At 40.3% G+C, this 23,465-nt stretch overlaps 1 protein-coding gene across 1 annotated transcript; it reads right to left on the bottom strand.

Annotated features, from left to right (window-relative positions):
• Positions 1-632: 632 nt before the first annotated feature.
• ccdc85al (coiled-coil domain containing 85A, like) lies at positions 633-23,404 on the bottom strand. Its single transcript, XM_084930515.1, has 4 exons — positions 22,698-23,404; positions 20,316-21,414; positions 4,238-4,295; positions 633-1,756 (listed from the first exon to the last, which is right to left on the bottom strand). The coding sequence occupies exons 1-4, from the start codon at positions 22,941-22,943 to the stop codon at positions 1,738-1,740; spliced, it is 1,422 nt and encodes a 473-aa protein (XP_084786641.1). The 5' UTR covers positions 22,944-23,404; the 3' UTR covers positions 633-1,737.
• Positions 23,405-23,465: the final 61 nt, after the last annotated feature.

Here is a 23,465-nt window from a genome sequence, read left to right as displayed (position 1 = left end):
CAGATGTTGCAGGATATGAGGAAAGGTTATAGCTGCAGAGGAAGGAAAAGCAAACTGCAACTGTGATTCAATAGGAAATTGTTTCCATTTTTACACTATTGTCTACCATCTGACTGAATGAGATGTGGCTACATTTCGGGTTATCATGTTTAACATGTGATTTCTTGCAGCTGCTCATAGTATTGCAAGCGACTGATTAATTTAAACTTTTTTCCATTTAACCCTTTAAAACCTGACCTAATTTACCCTTTAAACCAGGGGAAGGCAACTCCAGGCCTCGAGGGCCGGTGTCCTGCAGGTTTTAGATGTGTCCTTGATCTAACACAGCTGATTTAAATGGCTAAATTACCTCCTCAACATGTCTTGAAGTTCTCCAGAGGCCTGGTAATGAACTAATCATTTGATTCAGGTGTGTTGACCCAGGGTGAGATCTAAAACCTGCAGGACACCGGCCCTCGAGGCCTGGAGTTGCCCACCCTTGCTAAAAATGCTAATCGTCACCAGTGACGGGTTAGGGTTTAAAGGGTTAACTTTTGATTTACAGCAGCTGTGAAACAACTTATCCAACCTGACGTTTAACTGCAAAGCTCACTCACGCAATCAGCACACAAATAAAAATCGAACCAACAATCCACTTTTAGATAAAGAAGTCTATTTATTATTTGATATACTGTATCATATGCATTTTCATATAATAGTTCTAATACCAGTAAGTCAAAAATAATAGTCATATAGTATTTATATATATAGATATATAGAAAACTAATCCAATAATCTACTTTTTACTTGGACTTGTAAAAAAAAACAACATGGAGAAATGTATAATCTTCTCCCCAGCTTAAATATAGGCGCTTTGAGGGAGCAAAGAAGATAATACAAAAAGAAAAATTACACCTGAACATTGCATCTCATAGAATAAGAACATCTGTCAGCAGCTAGTAATGTTGACCATCTTGGTTTAAGACACAGGAAGAGGATGTGTTTTTTTTTCTTTGCTAGAACATCTTTGACATATACAATTTTGTCTTATTTTTACCGTCAGTTGAAATGGCTGAAAGAGTTCTGAATTTTTAGTATGAATGAGAGAGGAGACGATGGCAATCATGTGATCATCTGGATTTGTAGATTGAGAGACAGAGCATTAGATTACACCAGTCTCATTACATATACTGAAGATCACTTCTAATGATGACAGCGGGGGGAGGCGGGAGCAGAAAAAAATGGGAGAGTGTAGGAAAATAAGTTTTTTAACAGCAGGATATAGAAAGGTTTATGTGCTTCTCCACCAGTGATCTGCATTTGTAAACAGAGAGTAGCAGCACATACAGTGCAAAGTCCTTTTCATCTACTCACACCAATCCCCAGCCGCTCTCACTTTCTCTCTGGGTGCTCTCCAGGAGGTAGCCATGTCTCGGTTGGCCGGGAGAGATTTCCATTTGCATCCATTTAGGTGTAGCAGTCATCACAAGTTTTTACCAACTAAACTGATATCATTCAAGAAAAAAAAGAAAAAACTCCCACCCCTGTCTGCTCAAACTCTCGATATGTAGAAATGAAAACATGGAGGCAGGCTGTTTAACGGCTGTAGCAAATGGATGAGGCCGTGGACTACAGACCATCCGGAGCTGTGGAAGGTGGCATCCAGGGGCGCTTGTGTCCATCAAGGCCTGAGATGCAGGAGGGCTGTCTCACTGCAACCCGTCCTCCCTTTGAGAGGCGTGGGTCGCCAAGTTGGGGTCAAGAGGAAGCGTCAAAGCTGCACAGGAAAAGACAGACATGCCATTGCAGTTAACTAAAAACTAAAAGTAGGTCTGAAAACATACATTTTTATCAAACTGAGCGACATTTTAGAACAAATAAAAACGAACTGAAACAATGATGTGTGTTTGGGAAAATAACTGAAATCAGTGAGTGTGAGGTCACAGGGGTGCATGTGCTCGCTGTGACTGGGGTATGCTTAGGTTGTGAGACTCTTCATCTCAAGAGTTCTTTGTTTGTAATAGCTTATTATTGAATATCTTAACTTTTTAAATCTTTTTAAATCCCAAACACAATAACAAAAACACCTAAGCAAATGTCAAAAACCAACCGGATTGATTTTGGAAGGCATTTTTCATCCCAGACCGATCTGATAAACCTGAGCGCTAAGGGCTAAGTATATATACGCACTGTATACCTGTTTGGGCAGAAGTGTCTGCAGTGTTTTTGTAGCTTGTCCTAGCTGTTTTGTATCTTATATTTTGGAAGTTCTCAAAATCTTGTAGTTTATTTTGGGGGGAGTTCTTTTTTTCTCCTCATCTTTCCTCATGTTGTGCATTTTCTGTGGTTTCAGTTCGGGTCGCTGCTCGTGTGGTCAACCGGCCAGTGCTACCTAGCCTGACCTGTCTCCCCAGTGTGCTGTTTGTGTATTGTATGTATGGTCGGCAAGATATCATCTATCTTAATTGCCCCTTGGGGATAAATAAAGTTGGTTTTTTTACATTGACTTTAATATATAAATCCATAAATATTTAAAAAAAATTCACTGTTCTTATTCACTGCACTGCAACACATTCATTTGCCTGAGAAGAAGGGATTTTTTAAGTGGTATGGGATAGTGTTTCACTAATCTCAAGCTTGGGCGTTACAGCCTGTATAATTCAAAATCCTATTCAGTGTGCAGGTCACGGAACAGGACATTAATTAAAAATATATATGAGGCTTTTAAATGATAAATAGGAGCTGTAACAGATATATTGTTAATTATTTCTATATTTGCAGTTTTCCTTGAAACAGATGTTTCAAACAATGATAATGCTGGTTCAGTTCTATCTGAGAGTCCCAGTAAGCCATGACAGCATGACAGTGAGCAAGAATGAACATGACAGAGTTAAATGGAATAAAGTCGTCACACATTTTACACACACTCTTGTTTCCTGTCAATATTTGTTGTGTGGAAAAAGGCCCGATTGCCTGTATTTTGTTGCTGGACAAGTACAGGTCACCAGCTTCTTATTTCCACTGTTTAACCTTGAAGGCAGTCTTTTCTTACAATAGTTTGCAATGTCGACAGTTGTAAATGTGAGTGAGCTTTCAACAAAGGAATTTGAGCCCTGATTCTCAAAGCCATTTATTCTTTGCATGTTCTCAAAAAAAGATTCATGAATAAATAGCTATTAGCTGTTAGTCTGTTGAGGGGAGCGAATGAAAGAGAGAGAGGGGGACAGAGAGCAAGCAAGAGAGAGAGTTTCAGCGAGTAAGATGTTAATCTCTGCAGGTTTTTGTGTTACTTATCAGTGACAGATTCCTTTGTTCCTGCCTGCGTCTGTCTCCACCTCAGTGGAGAGCCAAGGGACGACCAGAAGGCCTGACTGCAGTCCGCATTCTTAGCACATCCTTGTTGCCTTTTCTGAGCTTGCAAATCATCTTCTGACAAAAAGTACACTTTATTCTTTTCTTCACTTGAGTCACGGATGTTTTTGTAGAAGGTGATGGATTGAAAAAAACGAATGCAAAGAAAAAGGACAAACAGTCCTTAATGTGCATGTTAGAGAAGTTCGTGTGTGGGGGAATAAGCACGCATGTGGCTTGTAGTTACAGTTTGTGTGTGTTGGTGTACTAAACAACGACAAGGGTGGCCAAGGGGGGCCCCAACTGTCCTCTAGGGGGAGGTACGTCTTGTCTCGCGGTCATTAAATATTAACACAACCATCTCGGCCTCCCGCTGGGCCTGATTGAAGATGTAGGATGGCATACGGGGACAGAAGAGGGTCACCTCTAACTCTGTAGTCCCACAGCAAACCCACTGTGATTACACCTGGGCTAGATCAAGCATGCCAACACATTACTCATCTGGAGGGAGTGCACCAGACTAAGTCACGGAATGACCCTGCAATGACACAGGATCTGTTGTGATCGGGTTCAGATCCAGATTACCTACTGATTAGCAAGAGAATAAAGTCCAAATAGTTTTGTATGTATTTCAAACACTCCTGACTGAAAGAGTCCATTATTTATTCATGTAAATCCTTCTAATGTAAATCCCTCCATCCGACTAAATAGGTTTCAAGACGCAAGCTAAAGGAAGCAGCACACTATATGGCAAAATAGAATAATAGGAGCTAATTACAGGATTATGGGCCCTTGTGGAAAGAAGAGACAATGACCTTCATTAGCTGTTCTTCTTCTTTCAGAGATTCTAATTAATGCACACAAAAAAAGTTTATGAAAAAGAAACAAGGTGGAGAGGGATTCTTACCTGTCCCATAGCTTGACATTTCTACAGTTGTTGGTGCAGCAGCCGGCTGATATCAAAGCTGTGACAAAAAAGGAAGAGGAACGAGACAGAGGAAGAGACTTGAATGTGTTGTTTTGACAAGACTGGATTGTCTCATTAGTCTAATGATTTAGAGTTGATGTCTGTCTGGTTAGACTGCAAAAGCAAGGAAACATGACTAATAAATAAAACATGTTAATGGAGTAGCAGCTTCTGTTATCAGCTAAATTATATGTTGGAAATCAAACTGGGAACGCAGCAAGTTTGTTATTAGAACAGTGGTGCCAATCAGCACATGCCCACCCTGCATAGTGACTGAGCAGAATGAGAGACTCTGGAAAATTTGGCATTTTAGAGAAAAAACACAATCACCTTTTTGCTGCAAGTTCAGAAGACAAAATGCACCTGCGTTATTAGACTTGTTTCAAGGTGAGCGGGCATGATTTGGATTAGTGAGGCAGTCAATCAATTTCCAGCTCAAGTTCACACGAAAAAGGTTTGACTGGTGGATTGTACTTCACAACGGAGGCGCACAGTGCACGCTTGACGTCTCTGATTAGACCACATAAGACAAGATCCAAATGAAGTATTATTTGTTGCTGTGACCTATTTAAAGCAGAAGCAGCATGGAGACAGTGCCTTTTGAAATAATATCTTTTCTTAGGTTTTATTTCGTAAACTAAACAAATATGAATCAGTCGGTCACTTACTTTTTGTATACTTTATTAATTTCCTGTACTGAAATTACTCTCTGCATTTAACCCATTCATTCAGTGAAGCAGTGGGTAGCTACCAATCCAAACCCAAGGGAGCAGTGTGTAGGGAGGGTACCTTGCTCAGGGGTACCTCAGGGTAGTTGTTCAGTGGATTTGAACCCCAACCTTCCGATCATGGGGCGAACGCTCTACCTACTGAGCTCTCTCCTCCCTGAAGGGCCTACAAAATCTCCTTTCTCTCCTATAAGATAACATCTAGACTGAGGTGACCTTGAAGGCAAATTATTACATTTTAATTTCTAACAGCTGAAGGTTAAACAGAGGTTTAAGCCTTTTATGGTTGATTATTTTTTCTTTGTAATGGTTAGATAGATGTGCTAGTTTAGCATATTTTTTGCTTACCCCACTGCCAGATTATGCGGGTTTAGTTGTAGCTCACTTCACTCTCTGCAAGTGAAACTGTTGCACCTTCAAAGGGGAACATGCCATTGCAATCAACTTTGCTCTTCCTAAACACAAGGAAAGCTCTTGACGTCATTTTGAAACCCTTTTCCTGGGTTTCCTGTCATACTTAAATGGCTCTGTGAGAAGTTCTGATCACAACTCGGTAAAGCAGTGCAATAATGTTTTTGCTGTAAGCAGACCAAACTTTGCAAAAAAAAATGTTATCCCTCTTTACCTCTTTTGCCCTTCAAAATTCTTTTATCCTTGCTCCCTTGCTTGATATCTCTATCTCTTTCTCTCCTAGCCAGCAGTTTCTTCCTCCCCATGAGTCCATAATCATGTTTTCAGCACATTTCCTCTCCTTGGCGCTCTAACATCTCACATTAAAGATTTATAATGCTCTTGTGACCGCCAAGTTGTGCAAAAGATTCCAGTAGCCACTTTCACTATGTTCCCTGCCCCTTCCCTTAGTGTGGTCATCAGGGAACAAGGCAGGATAACACAGAGATATGAAAACTCCTTTAAAGTGTTGGGTAGATGCAGCAGTGGGCTGGGGGGTATTTTCACTTGGAGGTCAGCATGTGGGTAATGGGACTGATTTCACGGCTAAAGCTCACAAACAGGGTAAAAGAAAAGTACATCATCACATGCACCGTTCTCTACTCACACAGCTAACACAGGCGAAGTCAACATTTACTGTATTTAGACCTTTTCTACACTTGAAAGATGTTACTCTGAACATGGTCTGTGGGCAGTTTCAGAATCCGGGTTTGTATTAATGCTAAAATTTACTTTAGCATATATCTAAGGATGAAAGTCATTAAAGGTCAGCCTTGAATTTTTGTTGTTTATAGTAGCCCAAAATTTAATATGCCACTTATTACTACTTCTACATACAAACACATACTACATATGATTAGTTCCATGTGTTCCTTATTCAAGCCACCTCTGTTCCTGAGCTAAGAGCTTAGGATGCCTAGGATATGTGTTTCATGAGTTTCAATGTGGCATGTTCACACTCAGAATGGCTTTGTTACTATAGAACAATTATAAAATCGAATTTTCAGGTTTTTTTTTTAATGTAAACAATTTGACTATTCTTTATCTAGTCAGGATCAAGAGTGGCAAGAAAAAGCATTAAAAAGCAGTATTGATACACATCTTTACATGACTCTTTCAGGCTGTCATTATAAGCTGGTTATGTTAGCACTGTATAAATCTATAATGCCTTGAGGTGTTTGTTGTTGTTATTTGGGGCTAGATAAATAAAATTGAGTTCAATTGCATCACACTATAAAAACAACTAGAAGTGAAGACTATTCCTGGAAAAAACACAGGAGAAACAAAAGTTTTTCGTTCAACCATTCAACTGTGTTAGCTTGAAGTAACTCGATTCAAGCTGCGTAACTCACAGAAACAATTGGCTTGAATGGATTTGCTGTCTCAAGGTCAGCTTTCACACACACACACAGGTCACAGGATTATAAACTGCTGTCTTGTGATGGTGCAGGTCAGTTTACACACCAGCTGTGTGCCAAAATTCAGAGAATCCTTTTAAAAGAACTTAATCAGCGTCTAATTAAACTTGCTCCTCCTGAATTCTAACCAGCACCTGTGACCTTTTCAAGGAAAGTTACAATGTGAGAAAACATACAATAAACTTAGGCTGTGTTTGTTTCTGTTATGGGGAAGCCTGATGTTAAAACCAAAATTGGATTTAACCGCATGCGAGAGATGTGTAGAGGGAAGGGGGTTAACAGTGGGTCAAGTATATAGATAATATGATTAGTCTAGAATAATGTTGGGGGGTAAGCTCTCATAAATTTCGCTTCTGTACACCAAAGCTCAAGTGAAAACCTCCAAATTTCCCCTCAAAGAGATCTGCAAGATTGACTTGGGAGAAGCTGCTCCCATACTGAATATAGCCCTTTTCCCTTAGCAACCAGACACCAAATTATTAACTTTATATAACTCATAAGCCTGCACTTCATAAAGAAGTTGCAAAACCTTTTAACACTTTGTTAACAAAATAAAGACTCTTTTTTGATGAAAATTGCTTGAAAATTATTCAAGAAGGCTGGCTTTGAGCAATAACAATAAAGGAGCTGCAAAAACAAATCAGAATGACGGTATCTATATAATTTATCAAAACCGGTAATCAAGTTTTTATTGACGTGTGAATCGAGCCAGTAAACACATGAACCTGCTCCCAGGACTACTCATCTCGCAGTCCTCCTTGATCTGTTGCTTTCTATTCATCTCTCTCTCTCCTTCTCTCAATTTACAGAATCAATGCAAGGTAATTTCACGTGGCCATTCCCTCAGATCTTCTAAAAATCTGCCATATAAATTATTCAGGCTGGCTGGGCAGGAAAGCCCGTTGAGATGCATGGTAGATCAGTGACCTTCCGTTTAGCTGGCAGTCAGACAGACAACTAGAGTCAGTCAGTCAGTCAGTGAAGCTATCTGGCAGGAGAGCAGCTTGTTTTAATGTCCCTCAGGCAGCTGAAGTCTGTGCTGTTATGTGCGACTTTGGAGCGTGATGGCAAGCTCAGAATGCATAACATTATGCATGGCCATAATACATACACCAAATGAAAAGAGGAACATGCAGGGTATTTGTGGAGTCAAGTCTGTGCTTGGCCATGCCCAGTCTTGTGAGACCAGACTTCAAGCTCATACCACTTCAGTTCTGCTTGGTCATCTCTGCAGCACTATATAGCAGCAACAACATGCTAATTGGTTACACTTGGTTTCACCAGGCTATCAGAGCCTGTTCTTATCTTTTAAATCAGTAAAATTACACAAAGAGAGAACAACACTGAATTTTGTTTTGTTTTGCAGGACTGTTTTGTCACGCTTAAAGACTGTGTTTTAAATAGTGGTGCAGTGGCTAGTCTCACAGTAAAGGAAAGGTTCTGGTGCCGAGCTGGGACCATTCTGTTTGGAGTTTGCATGTTCTCCCTGCACCTGTGTGGATTCTTTCCAAGGTATTCCCACAGTTCAAAGACTTGCTTGTTAGGTGAATAGGTGATTGCAAATTTGCCACAGGTTTAGATGTGAGTGTGTGGTTCCCTGTCCTTGTGCTTACCCTGTGACAGACTAGCAGTCTGTCCAAAATGTTCCCCACCTTTGGCCCTATAACAGCTCCAGCCACTCCACAGCCTCCAGCTGGATTACCAATTAAAAAAATGGATGGATGCAACATAGTTTTGAACTTTGCGTTAAATATCTGAATATTACTGCCTGAAAATAATGAATTATGTTATTAGAATTCACACAAAAAAGATTAGCATTAAATGAGAAGATAAATTAGCTTTATTAGAAACAAAATCTGCTTACTAGATTTCACAAACAACAACTGAGCTCGTGGTGTGACAGTGTACACCAAAAAGCTTGATTCACCAAGAAATTGTAATTGTTTTGTTTCTTTTTGTCTTTTTCAATAAAAGGACATTTGTTTTTATCTACGACAAAGCATGTTTAATACAATAACATATACGTATCATACGTGATTTTTAATGGCATATCAACACCTTACACAGCAAATATTGCCACTGTTTTTCAGCACACAATGTAGGCCTAATGCTAGTTAAATCATGAATTCAATCATTCTATCACAGCAATAAATTCAGCTCTTTGAGCACCTGGAGAAGCAGCCTTTGCAGGTTTGATTGCACTCCTAAAATGGAAGAAGGAGAACTTCTGAAAATCAACACAGCATCCTTGTTCTAAGCAATAAAGCCATGAGAGATATTGCTAAAAACAGTGTGCACTAATCCCATCACAGAACGGTACAAACTGGCTCTAACCAGAATAGCAAGAGAATTGGGAGGACATGGTGCACAACTGAGCAAGAGGGCATAAACATCACAGTGTGCACTTTGGAAAACAGAGGCCACACAGGTTCTCAGTAATGGTACCGACAAACTCCGGTCTCAGCATGAACAGTAAAGAAGTGATTCCAGGCTTTCTAGGTAGAGTTTCACATAAAAGATAATACCTGAGACTGGCCAATGCCTGTGCCTTGATATGACTGCCTTCTTTGCAACTTGGCCTGAAATGTCACTAATCAAAAAGAACAAGTAATTAGTGATATCAATAATTATTAACTGTCAGTGACAACATTCCTGATCAATTTAATGCTATATTAAAAAAATACGTACTTTCAACATAAAGTATTTCTTTCAATTTTAAGTGACACTAAACCCAGTAGTAAGTCAGTAACCTACAAATCAGTCACTCACTACTTTTAGGAGAAGATTTTTTCAGTGTTATTGGTTGAAATTGTTCTTCTCTATTCTTCTTTTTTAACATATAAATGTATCTACTTTAACTTCAATCCTACAAACCGTGGCTTTTAGCAATACCTCCCTAATTTAAGCTGCCTTTTTTTGCCACGTTGCTATGATAAATGTGCAATGGCCAACTGAGGCATGAGAACTGTAACAGAGTAAGTGATGGCAGCAGGGAGAAACAGCAAATAACTTGAAGCCTATGTGTCTGCTGCATGGCTCACTGTTCAGCTGAAATAGACCACAGAGACACGAGAGCATGAAACTCGCTGGAATAGAGGTGAATAATTGGCGCCCCGTTGGCTGATCGAGCCTACGAGGGATGTCTGTGTGTGTGTTTGCATTTGTGTGTGCTTTCAGAAAGAAATACATACATCAAATAGACGGTGCATACTCACGAAACAACGTGCAAACACGTGCAAAGACATCGCTTTTTGAATCACAAGCCTGTTCAGTTACGTTGACAGAGCAGTGCTTAAATTATGGCAAAATGTAGTTAAATTGAAGACATTAACTTTATGAACAAAGGAGACTTCTTTCATGACGGTTTATAGATAGAAACTGTAGCCTCTAATTTTTCTTCTGCCTCTTTTGTCTTCTGTGTTGAAGCTCCACATCATCTCCTCGAGTTCTACAAGAGCTTGTTGTTGTTCCATGCACTGCTGTAGTGTTTTGCTATGATCCTCAAAAGGCAAATTAAATATTTAAGCAGACATTCACAAGATAAACTGATGTTGCTCTATTTTAACATGTCACCACCCATCACACCACAGTGCTGATGAATAATATAACAGACCGGGCACAGAGCAGCGTATAGAGGATTGCGATGCATGTGCCAGTTAGAGGGGTGGGGATGAGAAACAATACTGGTAATTTCATCAGCTCTGAATTAGATATTCAAATATCCCAGAATTCTTTGCGGTTTCGCGTGACACAAAGGGTCTGCATTTAAAGGGTCTGGCTTTTCATCTTCCAAAAGCCTTGGGACATCGATGACCCATGCCTTGGGGCTGAAACTTGTTTACACATTTTCAGGCTGTCCCTTCCTTTGCTATTAAAAACAACAATAATGCTTTTTTTTTTTTTGCATTTATGTCATATTAAAAGCCCTTTAGATTTAGCTAAAAATAATGCAATGCACTGTAACAATTTGTGCATTTACTTCAAAACAATATAATGCAATATAGAGCACAGGTAACCATCTGTCAATTTGAGTGTTAAGGATGAGCCAGTATTAAGTCTACTTTAACATCGACGTGTGGATGTGATTTTACATTCTGCTCTTACACCCCCCCCCATTCTCACATAGCTCTTCTCACATGAAAAAGTGAAAATAAGATTTTGTTAGCACTTATTAACATAGGATAAAAAGATGAGCTTAGCGGAATATTAAGAGATCGAAATAAGGATGTTTCTACTGGGAAACTCATCATTGTGTTATCATTTCAGGTCACTATTGACCATCAATTGTCATTTAAAGCAACCCGAGAAATTCTGTGTACTAGATGCTTTATTTGCAGCTCAAGTTCTCACAAAGCCAGGTAATTAAATGATTAAATGTACCTTTTAGTATAACTGTAAAGGAAATGAGCCAGTCAGTCTGGAGCAGTGGGGGGTCGGGGTAATAAAATTGATTTAAATATCTCGGAGAGGAAATCTCACAGACCAAAAGACATCGCTGAAAGAGAACTAGTAAGAGATAACGGCATAAATATAATGACAGTGGTGCCAATCATTTCATGGTCTAACATAATGTAAAGTAATGGAAGCTCCACACGTGCCTTATTGTAAATCAGGAAAACCATTACCTCAAACACACAAAATGGACATTAGATAATTTATGCCCCAGGAAGTAGATAACTGCATCCTTTCAACATGCTATATTCCTGATAAGTTATCTCATTTTTAACAGACAGCTGAGCTATAAAAGCCATCACTCTGATAGGAGCAGCAGCGTGGTATGACCAATGACAATGCACAACTGACATAAACCACAGACAAGCTATATGAGCCCTACACAAGACTTTGAGCCCTTACAAAGAATTAATAATATGTTGTTTCTCTTGAAGATTAAAAGTTGAATTCACAAACATAAAATTTAAATTGTGTAATGGAACACAATCAGGGGCTTTAAAAACAGAGGCATACTTTGTCGGGCATGACCAGTGATAATGACAGATGAACCAAAACAGAGGTTTATATTTTGATTACGCAACAACCAACATAAATGTGGCTTTTTGCAATGAAGACAGGATTCCTCACTACTTACTACGTGCTGTTACAGCTTGATTCTGAGATGATGTTAAATCATCTCAGAATATTTCTGTGTTTTAAAGGGGGAATCAAAGAATTTTAATTTGATTTAACTACTTGTAGTTTTTAAGGCAGCCAATTTTGTTTAAAGTAAAAAAATTGAACTTTTGTTCGTGGTTTTTTTTTGGGGGGGAAGAAGTTAAAAAATCAATTTAACTGATCAAATAAGCATTTAAAAGCAGGCTAAAACAATTGAAGACAGGTTCAAATCATTTAAAACAAATAATTAATAAGCAACATGACAGATATTTTTAATAGAAATGTGAAATTGTCACATGTTACTTTCAGAAAGAAAGTAAAAGCATTTTGTCTGACTTTGCACCCCTGACTTGCTGATTAATATTACACTGCTATACTTTTAACATTGTCCAGAAATATGTGACCACATTAGCCACAGTTTAGCAAAAACTACAGATTTGCTGCCTGCGAACATGAAGGTAAATTAACCTTAATTTAATATGTAATTTATGTGATCACTAAGCTAATGCTCACAAAATGTATGCAAATGTACCAAACCCTCTTCTCACAGCCTCACCTGCATACTTCCCATGCTTCACTTAGGTCTATCTGTCCAGCTTCACTTTCCTCCTTGTCTTGCACCTCATTGCCTGATACCCTCAGACTGACAGCTCTCAGAATGGCACACAGCTAGAACTGAAGTAAATGTAACAGTAGCAAAATGTGGTTACTGCTGGTGACTCTGGGACTGTGAGAAATTCCCTCAGGCCCACTCTTGCCCTCATACATGGCAGCCACTCAACTTTCAGTTAATTACCTGGCCTAGCAAGCTAATTTCCTTTCAGCTCAGTGGGCTGTTCCCCACTGGCATGGCGTAAGAGGACAAAGACTGCTCTCCATTCCACTGGGTTTGCATGTCTACCGGATGAGTGGGGCTACTGTGCAACATTTGTCACATACCTCTGGGGTTTGGGCCGGAGCAACGCTAGTATGCGCCAAGCAGCCTTCTTCATAACTCAAAGAGCCACTTACGAGCTGCTGCTGGGGAAATGTTTAGGAGAATCCTAGAATAGTTAAATGCCCGACATAATCAAAAATTCTGAGTTATCTTCTTATGGGGTTTTTTTTTATGAACCCATAATCATAACATCAGTCATGCCACAGTGTATGACAATGTGATTCTAAAAGCTATGCATGGAAAGACGTTTGATTATGTGCTCTTCTCTTCTAAATCTGCAGCACAAAATCATCCTCCTTTCCTTTCTCTAATTTATAATTTAGTCTGCTGAAAACAATTTTTGTTTTTATGTTAGACACATTTTACACCCCATTTCCCATTGACATTACCACTGTCATGAGTATTTGTGTGGATCTGGCATTGTCTGAGAGTTGCAGAGGCAATATACAGCTTTTTGCTGCATCCAGGGGGAGGAGGCTTTAAACTGACAAAGCTTAGAGCAGCTTGATTAAAAATGACAATGATATGCACCAGTGGAAGATAAACAAAATGCCTAATCATGCACTCCTGGGTTAATAGCTGCTCTGATGGCCTATAGGCAAGGGTGTTTGGGATAATTGGTCTCAGATGTGATTACAAATTCAAAGGCCATGATAACATTTAAAAGTAACATTTTCCCCTCTGCAGATGAAGACATCCACCTTGAGAATTGAATGTCTCTGATGGCCTTAACTCTAAAGCATCTTTGAAATTTTAACCAATTTTTTAATGATAGAAGACATCAATAAGGGAATACCTACTCAACTTGTAAATTAAACATTCATCTCTTATTTGCAGAAAGATCCAATGCCATGGGATTTTAAAATGAGTTATAGACTGCAAAACAAAAAACTGCTAGAATCAGAATTAGTTGGTCTTTGCGGCATTTGTTGTGTAAGCAAGTTCAAGAAGTTCTGAAAGGTAACGCTGGAATGGCAGGGCAGATGAGACTGTCTGGTTATAATATTATTCCATTTGACTTACACCAGCCTAATGCTCCCCTAAATCCTTTCATACCAAGCAGCTGTGACAAACATTTGAGTTTCCCCAGGCCACTTAGACTGCGAGACTTGACAAATTTTCAAGGGATGCTTTCCATCCATCGCCTTGGCAGACAAGCAAGGAAGAAGAGGATAGAGTGGAGTAAGAGGAAGAAAAAAAGATGTATTATAGAGAGGAAGACAGAACGAGGGAGAGAAGGAGGGGAAGAAAACAGCCAGTAATCCACTCAAATACTTCCTCAACCCTCTTTCCTTAGCTCAGTCTGGCAAACACCACATCCTCCCGAAACAGGGCTTTGTAATCAGAGTTTTCTCTCTTTGCGACAGCTGGTTGTTCACACTGGCAGCCAATTAGGATGGTGAGAGAGAGAGTGAGAGTGAGAAAGAGAGAGAGAGAGACTAGCTTTTCAACGACACTGGCGAGGGAGAACATTATCTGAGACCACAGCTTCAGTGATGATTTCCTGTTGCACTGACAGGCAGCAGCACTTCTAAGCAGCAGCCAGAGGAGCTGGACAGTCTGAACTAATGCCACAATTATAGAGATTAACAGATGGAATGAAAGAGTGGATTGGTCTTTGCTAATTCGATCACATGCTTGAGAATGGAGGACCAGAGCCTGTCAGTTCCTCTTGAGTATATAAAAAAGAAAAATAAGAGAGGTTTATAGCGAGAGATTTTATAAAATAGCCACAAGCCTGAAGTAGGAAAGAAGAATGTGTTTAGTTGAGAGTATTTTGAAAACTATTTGTAAAAAAATTCAATCACAAGGTAAAGATTTGAGCAGCACTTGCAGAATACAGAACAACTTCAGGGTTTGACTGAATTATTTCAGTTTGTGGCATTCATCAAGTTATTTGTAAAACACCGCGGGACTTGACAAATCATCATTATATTACACCTCGGGAGTGTGAACGGGCTGGGAGTACCCAAGAGAAATCCTAAATGGAACATTATTTGATACTTAAATAGAAAAACATGTAAAGGTATGTAGTTGTGTGCCATAAATCTGTTCTATGTTTCTTCAATTAAAATAAATTACAACACTAAACTATAGGTGCTGGAATAAACTGTGTATGTACTCTAACTTGGGGTAATGTTGAGCTGATGTCTTGCTAATTAGCTAAATCCAAGACTTTAAAAGATATTATCTGAGCTCTTTCCATTTTCTTTGAGAGAATGAATAAGTTGCTGTTTATTATTTTATGGTTGTTTCATGGGGTTTTATTAGAAAATGCTTTCTTCAGCATTTCTACTGTGTATTATTTTTCCCCACTGTGTGGGGGGTGGATGTTACTATATTAGAGTTTCAGCTAACTTTAGCGACTCTTTAGTACAAATTTTATGCTCCACCAAACCCATTACCTGCCATAACATTATATTTGTCAGACTAATGGGTTAGACTTTCTATTATATATAAACAATAAAACACCAACATATTACACCTATATGCTGTTTCTTATTCGAGTATAAGCCAATCATCCAAACAGGAATTATGCATGCACTATAACGCTATAGCCTAGCAGAAAAATGTAGCTTTATTGATATTTGGAAGGCTAATATGGGTTTACTAATATTCTGTCTAAACTGATATCAAATATTACATGAGAGCCTCATATATCTGTGGTTTAGCCATTATGTAGCACTAGCTTGCATTACAATGCTAGACATTATACTGTATCTTTATTTTGATCTGTCACCTGAGAAGGCTCGTGTTGCGCGTGTATCACATCAAACTGAGCTATTTCATTAAAACAACTAAGAATAAAGTAGCAGTCACTGGCTAAAAAAAGCATGGCTTTGTCTTTATCACAAACACACACTTTTCAAGCAAACTACAAATACAGTACACAGAGTGGCACACATCTGCAGTACTGTATGTACTGTAAGAAAATAGAGCAAAGGTTTCCCCACACACTGCACCATCTTTTCTTTTCTCATGCAGCCTATTTTTCTCCTCCTGATCATCTGAGCAGCTTAAGCTAATATGCAGAACATGTGATTGCTAAAGCAGAAAACATGATTAAGTCTCTCCTCTTTTTTTGAAGAAGACCCTCTGCAGTGCAGAGATCCTGTAGGCTTAGTGAACATTCATCCCTGCAGTCTGGGTCAGGAGACTGTAGTGTTCATGGCTGATTAGTATCAGAGAGGGATTTTATCACGAGGCAGATATTTGTGCTATGAGTCACAATTGATCTTTTGCTGTTACTGATTATTTGTAAAGCTCCTCATCGCATACAAAGTCAAAATGGCCTTTAATGTTTACTGCAATTTAATATTTGCAAGCCAATAATTACTGCTGCTTTAACCTCGTGGGACCTGGCGTCCACATATGTGGACATCACATTTTGGGTTATTTAGACCAAAATACTGAATTTTGCTCTACAAGGGCCTGATATCCACTTATGAGGACATTATACTGCTACTGTTCTATCAAAATGTTAAACGAATATGCTCATATGTGGTTCTTACTTTTCTTAAAAACAAAAATAAGGTTAAAAAAAATCTGGTAATTCTTTGTTTTTACATTCATCGGGCCCCAGTGTGACCAAATATCAAAGAGAAATTAAAAATGCATGCAGTGGAAGAGTTCGGGTCTTAGGAGGTTAAAGCTTATAGTGCCATGCACTGATTTCATTTGTAATTTCTTGTAATGCCCTTTTTTATATATAAATGAGTCAATATACTTTTGGATATATGTCATCAAGATGAGAAAATAAGATAATGGTTATTTTCTTCAAGCAGAAACTCGGAGTTGAACCAAAGTAAAAGCACGAGTACTTTCATTTTGTTGGTATTCCTTCCTCCTGACTGTAACAATGACAGAATAGGCTATGTGTGATAAGCTTCCTGAAAGATGTTGCAGCAGATTGTATTAAAAGGCTACAGAGGTCAGCGTGTTGTTTTGCTTTCTTTGTGGATTTTGTCAGGAATTTAAATGGCCTGAGCTTTGCTACTGTTGAGTTTTACATCAATATGAGACGTTCATTTGTCAGAAAATAAACCCTCATCGCTACACTGACCCTGGGACACTTTAGCACATCCACCCAAATCACACAAACATACACACACACACACACACACAAGCATACATGCAAGATCATAAAAAATGAAATAATGCTGTGCAAAGGGCTTAGAGGATAATCCAAGCGAGTGGAGTGTACTACATCGTAACAGGAATTAAATTTCCTCTTCATCCAAAAAAGGACATGGCAGCAAGGTTAGGTCAGTGTATGACACAAAGGGATATCGCAACAAATCTACTCTCTTTACGTTTCCTACCCCACACATCTTTTTTTCTGTATCTACTCATCTTTCTTGTCCTTTTCATTCTCCTTCAGTTGTATTAGTTTAAGTGGCATTTTAGTGTATCCTAATCCGCCAGCATCAGATGGGTGGTATTTTTGTGTTAACTTCAGAAAAAGCATCATCCTCTGGCAACGTATTGATTGCATGTCTCTATCTAAGTGTAAATATCCTATAGTGACACTTAAAGTTAGTTCCCTTGTCAGGTTAGTGGAGGCATGGAAGCCCTGTAGCGACATGTTCATGATGGAGATAAACATCAATTGTGACAGATGACAAGCTATGATATACCAATATGACTTCACACAAGCCACACACATGCTCAACCGCTGTCATACACAAGCCTAATGAAGTCTTTACGGCCCTGGTTAACGGCTATTTGGTGCATGCATTTCACTCCGAGCTAAGTTCACAACAGTTATGCCACAGTTGGCAAACTACCAGACCCTGTGCACTCACAACATTTTCCAGTTAAGGATTTGTGAGGCATTAATGTGGCGTGGCTTTTGCAGACATCATATGGGTTTCAGGTTACATCAAGATTGAAATCTCTCATAGAGCTACAGTTTGCGCTGAGCCTTAAAATAGAAACAGAATTATGATCCAAATCAAAGTTGTGTGTGTCTTTATAATAATCCAGCGCAATCCATAGAGATTGCAAAATGGCTAAAGAGAGCATGCTTGATACTGTACAGTAGTTTCTGAGGTCACCATGGCTCTACTGTGGATCTTAAAATGCATTCACTGGCCATTTAGTGCTTTAATTTCAGGTGTCTCTGGAGGCAGACATTGTTAGTATTACGCTGGGTTTTACAGATAATCAGTGCCACAAAAAGTTAAAAGCCACATGCAAACTGCACACAGAAATGCCTCGGCCAGATTACGTAGAACTCAGGACCTTCTTGCTGTGGGGCAACAGTGCTAACCACCGTGCCACCATGCTGCCCTCATGACACCAATAGGTCACTTGTCAGATTTTATTTTATGTATACTTTATTGATCCCCGTGGGGAAATTCCTCTCTGGATTTAACCCATTCACTCTGTGAAGCAGTGGGCAGCCACTGGGCACCGGGGGAGCAGTGTGTAGGGATGGTACCTTGCTCAGGGGTAACCTCAGGGTAGCCATTCAGTGGATTTAAACCCCCGACCTTCCGATCACCACTCTACTTACTAAGCTATCCCTGCCCACAAAATTGCTCAAAAGCAACCAAATGTTGTGACTTGTAAACTGAGGTTCATATATAAAGATCTGTGTACTACCTCTTTGAAGTTGTAAAGTTTTTAAGTGCATATTGTTAGGTAAACATATAATAATCCAATTGGCATAAATGACTCATCATTTGGTAACAAAAACAGTTAAAATCCTCGCTATAAAAGTTGAGTTTGCTCTGTGTAAATTGTTTCTGTTTCTCTTGTAATTTCAAGCTTATATTGCAAAGTCAGGTAGATATTTCACCTTGAGGAATTTGTCCTTTAGCATCTGAGAGCTCTGTGCCACTCAGCACTTTTTCCCCCGGACTCCAGAAATCATTATCAGCCACTGTGGGGTATTTAAACAGCAGCCAAGTTGGTACTTTGATTTTTCGTCCTCATCATCCTTAGCTCCCCACGATCTCTCAGAGATGGATGCAAATGGAGCAAAGATTTAGAGGTAATTCATCATTTAATAGGTTTATTCATCATTGTGTGGCAACAGTTGCAATGCTACAACTCAAATTTGTGCGTGGATCATTTGAGCTGGAAAGATTCATATAACGCCTGTGTTTTTTCTCAGTTTGTCCTGAGTCAGCCCACATTTCTCTTGAAATGAAAAAAAAAATCAATAATGCTGTAAATTTTGCAGCAGTCAGAATAAGCATGAGTATCTCAGTTTTCTCAATCAAACAAGTGCATTCCAATTCCAAACTAACCTGTAAATCTCATTTTAGAAAATGTCTGCGTTTACAGAGAAAAAAAACACCTCTATGCTATAACAAACTGTAACACTAAACCCTGAAATGCTACACTTTTCATCCTTAAGTATGTCTGGGCACATGGCTGTATATTTGTATATCTATATATGTTGAGATATTTATTTGATTACAATATTTCACACTGTTCAACCTTCACCATCTGTATAGGAAGCATCTCAATATGCCCCCCAAAAGTAGCACTGATAGTATATAAATTTAATGGTAATAAATCTTAAGTATAAAACAGAAGAAACTGGTAAATATTAAAACAAATTTTCTGCAATATCAACAAATAGTCTGATACAGAAAAAATTAAGAGTTTTGACTCTATTTAGCATAAATTCCTTTTTGACTTATACGTAGCTTGGCTGAAGTTTCAAATAATTAGGTCACTGTATGTACAAGTAATCCCTGTGAGCTAAAAGCTCAGGCTTCAGGCTGTTTTAAATGCTTGAGAGGGGATATCCTTAATATGGCCATCCTGGGCACTCAGCTGTGAAGAGATGAGTTTGTTATCCAAACTTTCTCTTTATGAGAGGCAACAATTATGAGAAAGTTGGCTCAAAGCTAAGCTGACCTTAAGGGAAGACAAGGACAAAAAACAGCTAATTTCATATGGAGTAGAGAGAAGCATCAAGGCCCAGTATGAGGTAAATAGGTATTATTTTCAATGTTAAATCATGCAAAGCAATTAGAGAGAATAAAAGTAAGGGGTTTTGGAGCTCCAGAGTCTTCAGAGTATGGACATTGATTTAGTAACTTAGCGACTAAGGTGTGGAAAACATGTAAACACTTGAATATATATTAGCCTTTATATATGCTCATAATAAGTGCAATAAGTAAGACGGTATGTTTGGCAGTTCAACTTATTTTGATAAAGTGTCTCCTTCTGATGAACCTGCCACTCATTCAGGTGTATAATTCAGTTTATTTCAGCTTGCTATATGTTTTATATTTAAAAGACAAGCAAGGGCAACATCATCCACTTGACTTTAAGGGGGTGTGTGCATGGAAAAACTAGGTGTTAAATAGAAGGTCAGTATATATGATCACATCACAAGGCACAAATAAACCTACCATTCATGCCATTATAGATGCTCCGATGATGTGGTGACAGCTCGTCTCCAGCCGGCCTCCTCTGCCCTTCTCTCACTGGGCTGCCAAACTTCACATGGTCAGGGCTCATGCTGTACTGGTGCCTGTGAGTTTCCGGGCTGCCCCCCTGGATGAAACAGCCCTTTTCATGGTGCTCTCCAGTCCCCAAATGTGCCTGCCGGGGCTCTGGGCTTCCGCATCCTGTACTACTGATGCTGCTCCTGTTGTGCCGCTGATAAAGCTCCCCGGTGCCTCCCTGACCTAGGAAGTGCTGCCTCTGGCCCAGGACGAGGTCAGAGCTGTGGTGTTTGGGGTGCTGCTCCGGACTTCGGTGGCCCACGTTCCTTCCATATTTTTCGGGACTAAGGCCCCGCATGACCCGACTATGGTCAGGCACAGATATAGAGCCGCAGCGGGGCCGGCAGAGCTGAGGGAGGGTGTATGGGTACTCCAGGCTTGTACTCCGATGGCGCCCAGCTGGGTGCTCAGGACTGGACACCTCCCTGTCTCCTCCAATTACACCTCCTATTCCACTGATGCTGCTACACCTGGGTTTATGTAGAAGCTCAGGGCTTCCTTTTTCCCCACCACTGCCAACCCCACCCACTCCTGCAGCCAGGTGAGGCTGTTTATGGTGAAGGTGATCAGAGCTGTCAGCACTCCCTGCACTGGAAGTGCTGCTTCCATCCCCTACGTCTCTCATTAGCAACCCCTGGCCAGGCACTAGCAGCAAGCTATTCTGGCTGTCTATGGAGTTACGGCACCCTCCCATTCCCACACTGCCTACACCTACACTTCCCCCAATGCCACCTCCACCACCTACTACCCCCTTTTCTTCATCCAGTAGAAGACAGAGCTCCTTCAGCTCCAGGTTCTCCCGGATTACCTCTTCTTGTCGAAGCTCTAGCTCCTTGAGTTTCTGGAGGTAGAGGGTCACCTCTTTACGCATTATGCTGGCACTGTAACGTCCGAGACGCTGCCACTCTCTGGACACACGCTTTCCTTTTTGACGATCATCATCTAAGAAGCAGCACAAGTCCCGCAGCTCACGATTGTCCTCCTGCAGCTTCTGGTTAATGTCCTGTGAAAGCAAGAAGAGAAATAATAGAAATTTAGAAATTAGAAAAGAGCGACACACAGTTTACGTGTATGAACCAGAAAGCCTGAGGAAAAAAATGCTCCTTAAGGAACACAAATTCGTTTCTGAAATGTTGCAAAACAAAGTCATTTTTCATGGGTTACTTAACTTCGACTAAATCACTCAAGCCATTGTGCAATTTGAATACATTTCACTGCTCTTTCGGATAGCAATCAAATGGTGTATGCAATCATAATGAAATTAAATCCTAATCCTACGTCCTTTCCCATAAATGCAGTGACTCACTGTGTACCATGTGAAATACGTAATGTAAATTAGAATCAGCTGGAGGAGATGAAAAGGCCACACAGAAATGAGGCAAGGTCATAGATCACATGCCTTAAACATTTCATACTAAGCAACATTTACTTAAGGATTCTTTCTTCACCTCCAAAAGACCTCCTTCTTTTCTCCTCTTCTGTAACAACTTAACTCTCCGCTATCCTCCATCTCCTACTTACTCCCCCTTTTGTACCCTCCAGCTCTTTCCTGTGTAATTAGGCTGCTTGGATGGGTGGAGAGGTGACGAGGTCTCCAAGAAAAGCAAATGATCCCGATGTGCTTCAGCTGAGACAACCCCAGGCTGATTCTCAGAATTTAACTGTAAACACTGTGGACACTGTGCAATAATTATTTTATTAGAAAATGAAGGCACTGGGTAAAGGTTACTGAAATGGAGAAAGCCTGCATACAGTTTTAGAGCATCTGCCACTTGATTCTGTGTTCCACTTGCTGTAGATTTATGTGAAGGAATTTTTCTAGGAATCTAAAGTATGCGAAGACAAGATCAGATTTGAGCACTGCATGAACAAATCCACTGATTTATTGAGGACATTGCTGTTAGAAGAAAGCATTTTTAAGTGAAACCTACTCGTCATTGCTCTATCTGAGTGGAAAGGGCACAGCTTGGTATTGATTTTGCTAACAAGCACAAACATCCCTTCCCTTTTTAGTTCACTTTAAAAGCCCGTATTTCCCACCTCAAAAAAGTTAAAATGGAAACTAGAGGCTTTTATTAAAAGTGCACATATACTTTACATCCATCTAAACCCAAATGATCGCATATGACCCATACAATGGCACACAGAACTTCAGATATACCATCTATTCTCACACCATGTTTGCAGAGGCGCTCTCTAAACAGCAGAGCATTGCTCCTGCTATGCGCGTTCTCAGGTGTGCTCCAAGCCTATGATCTCATCCTTCACCGATGCGCGCCCCCTCACCTTCAGCCCCCTGATTTCGTTTAAGTGCAGCTGGAGGCTACGATTGACCTCCCGGATGAGATTCCCGTGGTCCAGAATCACGCTCATCTTGTCGGCCTCAGACCGCCTGAGTCGGCGCACCAGATCCTCCTTGGTCCACTTGAGCAGTTCCTCGTCAGTCAGACCGGAGATGTCCTCTGCTGGACTTTCAGTCTTCGCTATCGAGAGCTGAAGCCCAGGCTGGGGCGGTGGAGTCGCTTTCTCCATTGGCACAGCTCCTCCGGTACCGACAAAGAGCAGAAAATACTTAGAGGCTCGCTGGCAACCTCTGCTCGCATCCGCTCCCCGGTCGACTTAGGGTGGAAACGGTTACGGATTGTAAATCAGTCGCATAGTTTGGCCTTTTCTGTTGCTCCTCACTCTTCCACTCTCTTCCTAGAGCAACAGCTGACGATGCCGGCTGGGCGCGATACAGCGGAGAAGATGCTCTACTATCACTGCAACATCCTCACAACCGAAATGGACTCTGTGCGCAGCCGATATGCATTAGAATCCAGATTCTGTCGGTCAGGTGGTCAAAGTGAGAAAAGCTTCGGTTTACACACACACCTGCCGCATCTAGGCTCAGCACACTGCGAGAAAGAGGAGATAGTCCGCTGTGCACAGCAGAAACACAGGGAGAGGAAACAGCTCTCCCCTTTCTCTCCCCCTCCCTCTCTCTCTCCAGGTCTCTCCCTCCCGGGGCTTGAGCCTCACCAAAATCATAGTTTGGTTGCAGCGCCACCTAAC

Source organism: Perissodus microlepis, chromosome 6 (genome assembly GCF_051167445.1).
Source record: "Perissodus microlepis isolate ML-2025 ecotype Zambia chromosome 6, ASM5116744v1, whole genome shotgun sequence".
Taxonomy (NCBI): domain Eukaryota; kingdom Metazoa; phylum Chordata; class Actinopteri; order Cichliformes; family Cichlidae; genus Perissodus; species Perissodus microlepis.
The sequence above is the reverse complement of the archived record's forward strand: the minus strand, read 5'-3'. Positions and strand labels throughout refer to the sequence as shown.